The following is a 13565-nucleotide window of genomic DNA, read 5'->3' as shown; positions in this document are numbered from 1 at the left end:
AATCATCTGGAATTTTGCCTACCCCAATATTGAAAGCATTTATTCTAATTGCATGAATGAATTGAATGCTCTGTTTTGATAAATCCACTCTACCACAGAGGGAATTGTACAAATGAAGCATCGCAGATTTGTTTGTGTTTACTGCATGTTTGAGTGTTTGTGTGTCCGTGAGTCATTTTCAGACACTTCTTGGGCTGTTGTTGATTGCTTGTCTACTCAAGCAAAAACTCTCTTCATGATGTTACCACATAATGTAAATGAAACTCTGACAAGATCTTCCACCCTCATGCAACATTTCAAATGGTCATAAGAATAACACTTTTCAAAATATCAGTCAACAAATGGAGGAATGGGAGACAGCATATCAGTATAGAAAACCATTTTTATTTCTCATAAGGCTGTCCTGTAATGTACTTATATCTACTGGGGGATAACTATGTTTCTCCATTGTGACTAATACTTTTCCACTGTCATTTTGAATCAATCATCTCTCTCTGACATGTGAAAGGGAGAACCACATGACAAACACTCTTAACCGTGACCACATCCCATCATCATGGTCAGTTTTTTTGCAGCTGCTTTAAGTCCCTACCGTGTCTGAGTGGAAAAGTCAAGGATTGTTGTTGGTGCTGCTTTTTTATGTGAGTCAGTTTTATACATTGTTTCATAATCTGTACAGAAACTACAAGCAGCTGGCTCAACCAACAACATTGTTCAATGACAAAAAAAACCTTGTTTTTATGATTCACTTGTGACTTTTTTTCCAATGCAGGCATACATTGAAAAGCACTCCAGTACACACTAGCCTCTGGATTATGTTTGGGGGCTGATCAATATTCCACCATGGGTCTTGAGCTCCTAATAGAATGGTAAATACATTTTTCAGCCTCTTAGATCTGTCATCTTATAGTCTTTGTTATGCGTTTATATATGAGTATATATACACAAATGATCTTACATAAAACAAAAAAAGTTGTGCTCATGAATTTACATTGGGCATGCCCACCAAAAAGTCCATTATGGAGTATGAAGGTGAGGCTGTGACTCCGAAACCCTCATCATTATCTCACTGTGGGCTGCTACTGGTCACAGTAACTGAAAATCCAGTGTTTTTCAGCTAAATGTCCTGTCTGCAGTGAGAGCAATCCATCTCCAGTTGCAAGTCACATATGAATACCTTCCACACAGAAACAGCAGAACATGAGGGTAATTTCAGTTCTCTGCTCCCTCAGTTCTATGGATCCCATTTTCAGGTCTATGTGAGCTCCTATGTGAGAACCAGTACACCTACAGGGAGTCCGAAGAGATTGTCTTCAAATGTCATAACAACCTCTAAATAACCTCAGCTAAGCTGTCTCTGTTTTTGAGAAGGAGACAGAGTGAGGGAAACAGAAAAAGAGTGGGTTGGAAACTGGCCACAGCTGTGTGGAAGAGAGGAGTCACAAACATGGGGCTCATTGATCAAACAGGGGATTAGTCTAGTTTCAAATCCTTGGCACCACGCAAGCAAAGCTGTTTTATCTGGGTGGATATCCTTTCTGTCGTCCCAGGTAAGCCAGTCAGCAACCGTGGATGTAATAGTTTTAGTCCATTTGATGGGAAGAGAAGGGGTGCATGAGGGGAAAAGCCTGGCACTCAGCCCTGCAATGGGAGCTCTCTGTTAGGTCCTGGGATGAATCTGCAACACAGAGGAGGAAGAGGAGAGGAGAGAAAACACACATACGCTTAGACAGAACAAAGGCGTACAAGTGTGCGAGAATAGGATCCCAAGGAATTGCTTCCTTTGTGTGTTTCTATAACAAGGTGACTATTTTGGACTGCAGAGTTTTGTACAACCCCGTCTCACCTCCTGGTTCACGCTACTACTAAAAACAGACATTCCAAAAATTTAGGTGTGTTACAGATACATTCCAAAACTCTTTGTACAAAAACACCCTGGTGTGTTTCCATGCTGTGTATGTCTGCTTCCTAAATTGACATTTTTTCATTTTTGGCTTTATCGTGCACTTTTTTCAACCTCTGGCCCTGCTCTTCTCGCAACCAGCTTTATTGGGACCTTGACGCTAAGCCAGCTGTTCACAGAATTTTCCTCCAAACAGATAAAATTACTTTTGCTTAGCTAAAACAGGCCCCCTGCGGTAGAGTCTAAGCTGTCTCTGTGGCTCTAGCTTAGGGAGCTTTAATTCACCCACAGTTGCAGACCAGGACACATTTCAATGGTACTTTGTTCAGCCTTGAGACAGCTATTGAATGTTCTGCTTTTCAGCATCCTGCTCAATGTGAAGCTCAATAGAAACTGTGTCCACGATGTCTGCAAGTGTTGAAGTTGTTGAGTTCGTACCACCACCTCTCCCTTTTATCAAACTATTTGTGCAAGAAAACTGTCAAGAGCTTCAGCACATTTTCCAGTTATTTTATTGCCATGTGATAGAACAGTCACAAAGTCTGAAGTTAATTGCCCACTGTGATACCAATTAGAAATCCCATAATCCTGTTCAACAAAGAAATGCAGTCATGACATTTCCAGCAGGCTTGGCAGGTGGTAGCCAGGTGTGTGGATTTGATTGTGGAGGCTGTTGTGTGGAAATCCAGTTTGTTGAACATTCTTCTAAGCCAGCCAAACGATTTTATTGACCATATTTTCCAATGGTAAGAGTGTTGTGCACATCTATTTACTATGTGTGTTATTTCAGTATCATGCTTCAGAGAATAATGTGAGAAGGGAGGAGAATGTTGACCTTGAGACATTATGTTGAAGCTTTAATTCTATGAAAACTTAATAATAAGGATTTTCAAAAGTCTATATTGTAAAGAGAGTACGCTTTTAGTCTACTTTGATAATTTTTTAGTAAGCATAACATTTAGTATTACAGAAACCTTTTGAAAAATGTAAAACACATTTGGTTTATATGTACTGGTACATAGCTCAAGCAACAACCTTTGTAGAAAAATGACCTTTTTCACAATTTCAACTTAAGTTCCTACTCTATGCCACTAGCATCTGTCATTAACATGTACTCTGCATTCCCATAACTTGTCTGGATAAGTATAAATGTATATTAATATGTTTTTTTAATTAAAAGGTGCACATGTGGAAACACAAAGCTCCAATATCAGTATCATATACAGATTGCATGTTAACGCCACATGTAAGTAGGAAAAAAAAACATTATTTATGCTCACCATGTGTGCACATTTGAAAAATGAATGTCTATTTCTTAAACTATCGATATCTTTAACGATTATAGATATACAGGCCTGCACAACTTTTCATGCCATGTGCTGAGAATTCAGATGATACTATTTAAAGAGATCAATTGAAGAAGTTCTAGATAAAGTATCATTAGCTTTGTTTACTGAAATGCAGCTAGAACAAGTTCACTTATTAAAACAGTTGTCATATAATTTATCTGCAGACCGATTTTAAGGAGAGAGCAGTACTAATGAATTCACCACAGCTGCTTTAAATAGTAGTTCAGGATGATAATTTTCCTTCCAGGTCTTGTCACAGCATCTCTCTTTGAAAAGATGTTCTGTTTTCCCCCCATGTTCCTTAAACACAATAATCCTCTTGGCTTATCTGTCCAGCATTTGCATCTGTATCATCTGTACCGTCTGCCAACATATCAAAATTACCTCTGCCAGAATAAGAGCAGTCACAGGTTACAGGATCGCTCTCTTTCTCAGATCCCCCGGAGGTTTGTTAGTAAGAAAAGAGGGGTTTTATGGAAATGTCATCATTTCAACCCACTTGTGTGTGTGAGTGGGACTAAAAGTCTCCTCTGTTCTATTTGGTGTATTTCAAATGAACAGTGCAGCAGGTAGCAGTAGCTCAAGGATTTCCTATCTGTCCTCTCTTTGGTGTCTGCATTCTAATTTGCTGACTACATTAAACTGGGATTTACTCAGACTTCAGTTAGTGGGGTCCAAGGACAATTGCCTTAGTAAAAGAATTTAATGCAAACATAACCTACCCTCTCCCCTCTCTCTTGTTTAGGGCTCAACAAATCAATCATGCCGGCTGAGAATCTTCAACAGCAGCACTAAAGAGTACCCTCTTAAAACAGAAGACTCCAGACAACATGTTGCATCAAGAACCATTTAATTAAACACTGACAATGAAAAGAAAGAAAAGAAAATGTATATGAATTAATTAATAGCAGTTGGAATGAACTCCTACACTCAAGACCTGTAAAATATGTCAAAAGAATAACAATCAGGGTATGTCTGGCAGTTTAATCTAAATCTCAAACATAGATTATTTTTTTTACCGTACCATATCATTTTCTGTTTGTAGCCATGACGACAATATACAGGCCAGGAGGTTAAGAAGAAGGATGATCAAGAACAGAGATGGAGCAGATCATTCCTGGATGAATCAAACTCAATGTGCTATGGCTATTAAGGACTCATCATTTGATAAAATAGATGATGATGATGTATGCTGGCAGGTCACTTTTGCTCTTAGACTGTCCTCACGGATGGGCTGGATCCTATCACAGTGTGTTATTTTGTTTGGAAAGAGTCTGTTCCTTTGACTCAAGGCTCTTTCAACAGTAAGTGAATCATGTCAGACTATAGCTGGGGAAAAAGAGATGGTGATGAATAAGGACCAATAAAACTTAAGTTTGATGCTTTGCACTCACTAAATTGAAAAGTTAGACACTTGAGTGGAATTTCCGTGTCTCTATATAATAAAAACAACTTTTGTACACAAATAAATGGTTATGCTGCAGTGTGAATGTGCTAAAAATGAAAAAAAAAGTAAGTTAATGGGATGCCTGATGAGGGTTGCATTAAATACGTTCATTGATACTGAAAAAATATTTCAATTCACTCTTGCTCAGAAAGTGAGGTTGTTAAATAACCATATTTGATCATATTTCATTCAACCAATATGGGAGTATAACTTGTAAAAATAAAAATATTTTTATCCCGGCTGTTCTCATTCTTCCTGTCTTTCTTAAGGGGCATAATTGTTTGGAAGGAGCATAAATGGATTGATCTATTTAGCAAGTGGAGCAGGTAATGTCGATCTATGGTGGGCGGGTGCTTTGGAAGGTGCTCCCCAGCCATGCTCTCAACTGTGACTTCCACAAACAAAATGGCCTGCCTTGTCTGCTGATACAGAACAGGCAATGAAGGGCTCCCTCTCTGAAAGACATAAAGAAAGAAAAGAAGAAACATCTGTCAGCCTATGGCTTTGCTTGGCTCCTTACTTTTCATGCCAATTTTTATGAAAGATGGAAATTAAGTCATTATGTGGCCATGTGAGTACCTGCCATATTGTGTTTCACTGACAGTTTTCAGAGCAATATAAAAACCTGCAGGTGAAGTGAAATGGCTGAAAATTTGAGAAAAAAAAGGCACTTTGTGGTGGGTTTTCTGGCTTCTGGACAAAGCACATACAAATGTGGCAGTTTGGCATGTGAGGCAGGTGAATGAAGAATGCTGATTAAAAAGAGAGCAGAGTGCAGGATAAAAGGCCTTTCATGTAGGCTGTGGGCTATGCTGTGTGCTGATAGCTGCTTCAACAAGACCCTCAGAGGGGGATAAGGATATCAAGTGGCCTCTGATAAGAAGCCACACAACGGAAAGGGAAAGGGCCTGCCCAGCAAGCTCACTTGTGTACAAACACAGGCGCATATCAAACACATAAAAAACACATGCGTGTATACACTTCTAGGAGTAAAAACACACAGTGGAGCATGTCACAGATTAGTCCCTAATGGGATTGGCAGACCGGTGCAAGGCTCTGTAATCAAAACCTACACAGTAGCCGATAGCAAAAACAGGACACAGAACAAAGAAGGCAACGAAAGGAGAAGGGCTGATCCTGCCATTACACACTGATCACAGACTGCAGGGTTCTGCAAAAGGCTTTGACTCTGTGTGTTTGTGTGTTTCTACAGAACTTCGCAACGACATGCTGAATCTACATGTACATTGGGTTACTATACATCTAGTGATACGTATCCTACCATTTCTGTGAAAAATGCAGGAGCTTCCAAATAATTTATGCATCCTCTGTGCTGGAGGATAAATATTTACGGTGGGTGGCGGTGTGATCAGTATTTGTGTCACGCCTGGCTAATCATGCACAGCATGTAAACACACACTTGATTATTTCGCGCAGAGTATTTGGGTTAATGGGAAGTCATTGAACATGAGTTGGTCCCACTCCTACTGGCCGACATTCAAGTGCACACAGTGATGAGAGAGAGAGAGAGAGAGACGGGAAAACAAAAAGAAAAAAACAGCTTAAGAAAAAGACTAACCTTTACAGAAGCAAGAATGCAGCTCAATTTCTGTTGACCATCCTCTGCATTTTGCTTCCAGAAGCTAAAAAGGGGAGTATGGCTGGGTGTTCTGCAAAGAGAGGGTCAAGAAAAAAAGGACATGTGTGTATTGGATAGAAAAGCAGCCTCGGGCTTGACCTTCTGGGCCTCTTCTTACCAGATTTGAGAACAAAGCTATTTTACTGTGATGCTTTTTCTACTTTTGTGTGCAAAAATGTACATTCTTGAATTATTTATCGGAAGAAAGCAAAACAAGTATATGACTGAAGATATATAAGACATTGTCTATTTCAAATTGTGAAAAGGACTAAACTGAAACTTAGAGCTATTTAGAGTGAACTATGAGCTGCGGCTTACCTTGGCAGGCTGGCAAGACCCCGTTCGATCAACTTCTTTCTGAAATTTTTAAGCCAGTGGTGGCTGAGAGGGGAAAGCTTTACGTCTATCTGCTGGCATATAAATCTATAGATCAACCTTGGGAAGCCCCATGTGGTCTAACCTTCTCAAGCTGTACTCTGTTCCCCTACCATCCTATTAATCTCTGCTTTTATTCAAAGTCATTGTCTCCAAGCACTAGAAGGGAGGGAGGGGGTCAGTTAAGTGAATACAAATCAGGTGATCAACCTGTCACAGAGTGCTGAACTGCTGGCTTCCAAGACTGAACTCCCTTCATTATTTTTGCATGCTGCATTCGGAGTCAGTTCAGAAAGCAGAAAGGTAGTGAAGAAGCAGACCGGCCATTAACTTTATCTCTGAGCGGAATGTGAGCAAAATGAGGCAGAGACCACCTGTTTGTTTACCACCTGATTTATATCTATTTTTACTGCTATGGTCCCATAGACAAGTTGTTTACACCAAACAGAATCATCTTCTTATGCAGAAAGCATAGATGTACCTTCCTATTAATTTGCAAACAGTGTACATTGTGCACATTTGATTTATGTAAAAGTTTGACTCTGTATTGACAGACAGACTTCGTCAAAGCATTTGACAAGGATTCAAAGATAGCTTCTTGATATTTCGAGCAATGTCTTTATTTCAAGTCCAAAGGACTGACTAGATTTTAAATTCAAGTCTGTTTTGGGCATATAGTGGGTGACATTGGTGTAAATGTCCTGTAGTGCTTAGAGGGATTATGTAAATGCTTGTATGTCGGGGTTAAATGCACAACCAGAACATACAAAACAAACATTGCATGTGTGTGTTATGTGCACGGGAATCAGTGTTTTTTGAGTGGAAACGTGTGCATGTAAATGTACACATTTGCAGTGGAGTGTGTGGGAGTTCTCACCCTTGTGGTCTTGATCTTGTTCCCAGAGGAGCACATCCATCCAGAGTTGTCAGGCAGAGTCTTACACTCCTCTCCCTCCAGGCATGGTTCCATCTCACACCACCATTTCCCGATTACAATGGATGCTGCAGGAGGCAAAGACAGATCCACCACAAGGAAGGTTAGTGTATTACAAAGACACGTTGTTACAGGTTTACCCATGCAAACACATTCTGTGCGTATATTACACAGTACTCTGACCATCCACTCGCTACAATATGAGCATCTTCAGAAAAAAACACCCATTCATATCTTTAAATGAGTTTTCTCTCCCCTCCTCTTCAGCCCTCAGAGGAGTTGTAACCTTACTGCACGGGCACTTTTGGTGATGACAATAATTTCTTAAAAAAACAGAAATTAATCACTATTTTGTTTTGATATAGCTACATTGCATATAAGGGAGCAATCTAATTTTTAATCAAAACTAATTGCCCCTCATTAACATCGACTGAATCCTTCCTCTAGCTATTTGACAAAAACAAATATGTTCTCATCTTCTCATCGAGAATTCTCTCACTCCCTCGCTCTCTCATTATTTGTGTCTCTGGGTGTGCATTATGTGCAAGTATGTGTACTTAGAAAGAAAAAATCTTACAAAATATGGTGAAGATGTTAAAAAACGCCAGCCAACAACTTTCATTACAATTAATTTTTGCTAAGAAACCCTCTATGCATAGAGGATAATTAAATAGATTAGCTTTGTTTACCTATATATGACCTTCTAACTAACTCATCACAGTGCATACAGTATGTATTCTGCACAGACCGGATGGTTCATGCCCTGTGTCACTAGATATTTTTCTGCTTATGCCACAGCCACCTCACAAAAAATGTCGCATTGAAAAAAAAAAAATCTCAGAAAAAAAGCACTTGATAATTTTCAGCTAATGTCGATCAGAAGTTTTCTTAGCTTATATGTGATAAAATATAGTTTCTGAGCATCCCCCGAACTTATACACCTAGATTTTGCCAAACATAATACTTAACATAATGACATTCATACAGTTTACCAGGAGATTATTTATCTCTAGCCCCACTCTCTTGCCATTTATGATAGAAAGAAAAATCCCCATTTTCATTTGTAAATCTAAACCATTGCTAAATGTGTGTGTCAACCTGCAGTGCATTTTACATGACTTTCTGTTTATTTATTGTTGTTGTTGTTGTTCCTTTTTTGTTTAAATCCAGATGTATTGCAGTGGGAAATGTTCACAGTCCATATCCACAACTCAGAGTCTGCTTCATTTATTAACCATGATGTTTGAAGAAGTTTTTTTGTTTTTTTACAGTCCTCCATTTGAGCTCTCTGACAGCAAATGTGAGGAGTTCAAAGCAGTTTTTCAGATTATAATTAATCTCTTTCCCCAACAGAATTTTTTTCAGCATGTTGTTTGTTCCCTTAAATTCGCAGCGAGTGTCTTTCCTTTTATCATTCTGACATGAAGAGGAAAGTGAAGGTCAAATGCGATGTGAGTGTGGTATGTTAAACTACCCATCAAATTTTTCAAATCCCTGTGAAAATAATTTGGATTTTTTTTCTTTACCCTGTAGCATGTGTTGCCAAGGTTACAGACCAACCACAAATAAATTGTGGGCATGAGCATTATAAAGGAAGAAGGCTGTTATATCATAGTCCCTGACAACATGGTGTGGAAGGAAACACTGAACTGCAAATATATCAGAGAATGACTGGACCTCTGCTCTACTCCTGTGCTGTTCAGTGAACTTGCTGTGTTTCATCACTTTGCTTTTCCTTTCACAGGCCCTAAGGATGCTGAATGCCACAATTAGAGCATCTACTAACCAGCTGTGAACTCGCCTTTTGGCCTCCCCCATGGCTCTTTATCCTACCCACTGATTACATGCTGGTCCATCTTCCAGTGTGCTCTTTTTAGCTTGATTTTTGTCCCAGTCCTTATCCCTTGGCCTAAATATTCACATTTTTAATCATGTTTGCACTGAGCTGTGTTTTAGGTGACACCATAGCAAACCCAGGAAGTCCTCATTAAGAACCAATTTATGACAAGGCTCGAGAAGTTGTTTAATCAGTTCTGCTGAGTGATAATGATGTGCTGTGTTGCAGCCACTGTTTATTCCGTTCCTTTAGCTCCAGAGAGCAAAGGAGGGAACCAAGATGTTAATTTTTATTTTTAATTTCTTTACACCATCAACCATGGGGGATTTATATCCAGCAGTGTGAACATTGACTTTGCTTGCCATTGAAAAATTGCAGAGCAGTATCTGCTTAACAAAAATCCATTTCTTCAGAAAGAATTTAGGAGAGGAGAGCAAAAATGAGTCAGAAAATTAAAATGTGGCCTCACATGAGAGCTGAATTGCATTTACTGTACTCCACATAAGTGAAATAATCTAATCCTTTCTTAGTGCGCAAAGAAAGGCAAAGGTCATTTATACAAGCTGGGTCTAAATAAAAGCAGCATAAAATGGGCCTAGAAAGTTTTTACAAATTTATTTATTTATTACATGTTTAATATTATGGAGTGTTTACAATTTAGGGAGAGCCAGAATACCAGCTAGTTGTTCAACACTCCATAATCTTAATTACTGATTGTTATCAATTATTTTGATTGATCATGTATGGCTTGTTTAAGACAATATTATGCTGAAGTGTAATGTCTGCAACTTTTATAGTTATTTTGCTCGGGAAACCCTAGAACTTTGAAACAAACTTGCATCTTGGCATTCACATGAATGTTGCTTTGAAACAACCTACCCAAGTCTTTTCATGCACAGGCCCCACTCACACCCATATGGCAACAGCACTCCACTACAGTCACAGGACTTCAGTGGGGCCCACAAAATCTGCTGAAGTACAGCTCCACCAAACTCATTGGATTTCAGCACCCGCTTTTACCTTCTGTTTGTTTGTGAATGTTTGTTCACTTCTTTATTAGGTCTCAGAATGTCTCACCAAAATGTATGTTTCTACTGCTGATATCAGAGGTTTCACACTTAGGTCCCTGCAGTAAGCTATTCCACATTTATGAAAAAACCTACGTGATAGCTTCTTCATTCACTTCCTCTTTTTGCAAATGCACACCAAAGCACATGATTGTATTGAACTGGTACAGCAGATTTACTGCCAACATGACAATGATGTCCGTCTTGTTACCTCATGGAAATCATCATTTGCTGTGAGCTTCCAACTTAACAGTCACGGCCTAAGAGTCGGTAGCCAATCAAGGTTTATATTTGCAATTTACAAACAAACGCTATAAATGATGGATTGATCATTTATCCAGTTGCTGCAGTTTATATAAATTCAGATGCTGCCTTTGGCTACCTGTCAGATCATTTAGTTCATTACATTGATAAAAACAGGAATTAGAGGTGGATATATGCAATGCTGAAAATAATGGGGGTCACAATAACTGCAACATTTGTGCAATAAGAACTGCATCAGAAAGATTTTTCTTTTTTTTTTGTCCCACTTTTTCCTTTTAAAGAGAGGTCTGACAGAATTATGGTCCCCAGTCATATCTAATTGGAAGCTTTTACTAGACTTCATATCAGAGGTTGATGTCAACTTCGGAAAAGTTATCTTTACTTGTCTTGGTTATCCTCTTCTCTACAACAGAGAACAAAGAGATGAGAGCAATCAGTGTGAAAGGAAATGGCAGCAAAACACAGTATTCACATACAACTAAAATTAATTAAGTGCACTCAAGTAGCAGCGGTAAGACACGACCTGTTGACCCCCTCCAAAAATTGCAGCAGGGCAAATGCCTTTATAGTAGCAACCCTATGGATATAAACAACCCTATGCTTATATATCTGCCTGTATGAGATGCACTAAAAAGACTTGCTGCAAATGTGTGCACTGTCAGCAGCATCTGTCAACCAACAGAACCACTTTTAAAGTTTAGTTCTCTCCAGCATTATCATGTGTCTGGTCTTTATATCTGTGGTAAGAGCTGCCCCAACTCACAAGCAGACAGAGGCATGTTTGAAGAGCAAGGGCTGTCAAAGCCCTTGAACCTCTGGGCATTTTAGGGATATTTGCAATGACCCAAAAGGTCCAGCTTAAAATAGACCAGTACATGGCATAGTTCTTTTATTTCTCTATAAACATTGTGAATATAGGATTCCTTATTCTGTTTAATTAGCCCTCATAACTCTTTAGAATAAAAGTTAAATATCCAACTGAAAACATTTTTTTTTAATTTTTCTATTACACTCCTCGTTATGATCTGGCAAGATCATAGATGGTTAACTGGTACCATGACAAATTGCAATGTGTAAGCCAAAAAATGTCATCATCCAGACACTGTAAACTAGAACTGGGCTTCAGAGTTGTGTTCAAAAATATAAATTTGACAGCACAGACCAGCCGATGCAAAGTCCACTATCTTTAAAAAGGCACTTTATCACACCACTAATTTATATCTTGACAGCCACCCATCCTGTACTGAAAGCAGAATTTCAATGAGCAGTGAGTATATATTTGATCATATTCATAGTCAAATTTGAACTTTGCCTTGAGATACATTTTTCATATTATGTGGAAGACATCAAGGCGGTCTAAGACAACTCACCGTGAATGACAGATATTTTCTTATGGGAATGAGGAAGAAATAAGAAGACAGTGGAGCCTAATGGGAACACTAAGAGTTTGTGTACATGGCTGAAATGGGACAAAACTTTCACCTTTCAGCTTTCACCTTGACCACTGGAGAAGAGCCATCTCTCGGCTGGGATCCATGCATCACTCACTGGTGACCACTGACCTCCAACAGTCTTTTTACTTCACTACTCCCTGTGCAATCGTCAGCACATAGGGTATGACCTTTGGTTCAACATCAGCAAACTTTACTCCTCCGCTGTGTCTCCTCTGTGGGAAGGAAGCCCTGCACTGGACTTGTCTTTACTCCCTTTTCAGGCTGACCATTTATTTCAAGGTTCATCTGCAAACATGATGAAAGCCTTTAGTATGATTTAATTCGGGAACACCAACTAACACAGTCCTCACATTACTATAAAGTAGCTGCTGTAGACTGTCAAAGATGACAGATTAGCTTGAAGTAATCAGCAAACAAGGCAAGGAAGAGTGTTTGATTCAAGATGTTAGCCATGACAGGCTGGACTCTGTAGCTTTGATGGACAAACAGCCAAGAGTGGGACTTGAACTGATTGAAAAACATGAAGCAATGGACCTTTTTACAAGTGCATCTGTCAGATCACTGGTGAGTAAGTTCTGTGATGGATTGAACTCACTGACATGTCCCTGCCAGGTAGCAGAATGTTTCAACACCTTGACGAATGAGGAAGAGAATTGATCTCCATTTGTGTCAAAATGTGAATACATGTCTGTGCGCTCCATGAATAGTTAATGTTTTTTAACTTGGAGAGGCCGCACAGTGCTTGCCTGACTTTAAACTAATCACACCGCACGTTTTCCAGTAATGTCAGCTTTTGTGTTTGCCTTCCAATGGGCCACTTTTATCACCTTCTGTCAATATCTGAAGCAGAAAGCAACAAGGCTTTATATTCTTACACCATTTTTGAGGCTAAATTTACAGTGGCGTCTGCGATCGATGCCATTCACAACTCAGCTGTAAACAATCAGCCTCACCTCTTATCTTTCACAGATACATCAAGTTTTGTGGATGTTTGTTTCTCCCTCTGTATCTGATCAGTTTACATTGATTTTTTTCAAGTGCCTCATTCATTCAGTTTTTTAAATATCAGTCAATCAATCAGTCATTTACATAATGAAGCCTGCAAGTCTATCAAGTGATCTCCAGTTCACTTTACTTGAAGATTTACACTGAACTGACTTAAAAAGAGAAGCATTTCCATCTTAATGAGTCTGAGGTAGGAGTGCAAGTACTCTGCAATAGCAATAAAGTAGTGGAAGGGTCACAAGAGCATGGAGAAAATGAAGCAAGTGTATAATTACTGGAGGACTGAGACTT

The 13565-nt window shown here is 39.1% G+C and overlaps 1 protein-coding gene across 4 annotated transcripts in view; it reads right to left on the bottom strand.

Annotated features, from left to right (window-relative positions):
* Positions 1-364: 364 nt before the first annotated feature.
* The window catches only part of LOC140303780 (chemokine-like protein TAFA-1), a 106660-nt gene continuing 93459 nt past the window's right edge, over positions 365-13565 (bottom strand). Inside the window, exons 4-6 of one of the 4 annotated variants that reach the window (XR_011915209.1) lie at positions 7591-7715; positions 6279-6369; positions 365-1678 (exon numbers count right to left, since the gene is read on the bottom strand). Coding sequence is in view for 2 of the 4 variants with exons in the window: in XM_072382680.1 (XP_072238781.1) it covers positions 7519-7715 (197 nt within the window). In the remaining 2 variants the exon portion in view is untranslated. Of the gene's footprint in view, positions 1679-4085; positions 5155-6278; positions 7716-13565 lie in introns of those variants that run through there. The other 3 variants (XR_011915210.1, XM_072382682.1, XM_072382680.1) reach the window with 3 other exon arrangements.

Source organism: Leuresthes tenuis, unplaced genomic scaffold (genome assembly GCF_036924035.1).
Source record: "Leuresthes tenuis unplaced genomic scaffold, fLeuTen1.0.hap1 SCAF_3, whole genome shotgun sequence".
Taxonomy (NCBI): Eukaryota; Metazoa; Chordata; class Actinopteri; order Atheriniformes; family Atherinopsidae; genus Leuresthes; species Leuresthes tenuis.
This window is presented reverse-complemented; position numbering and strand designations above follow the sequence as displayed.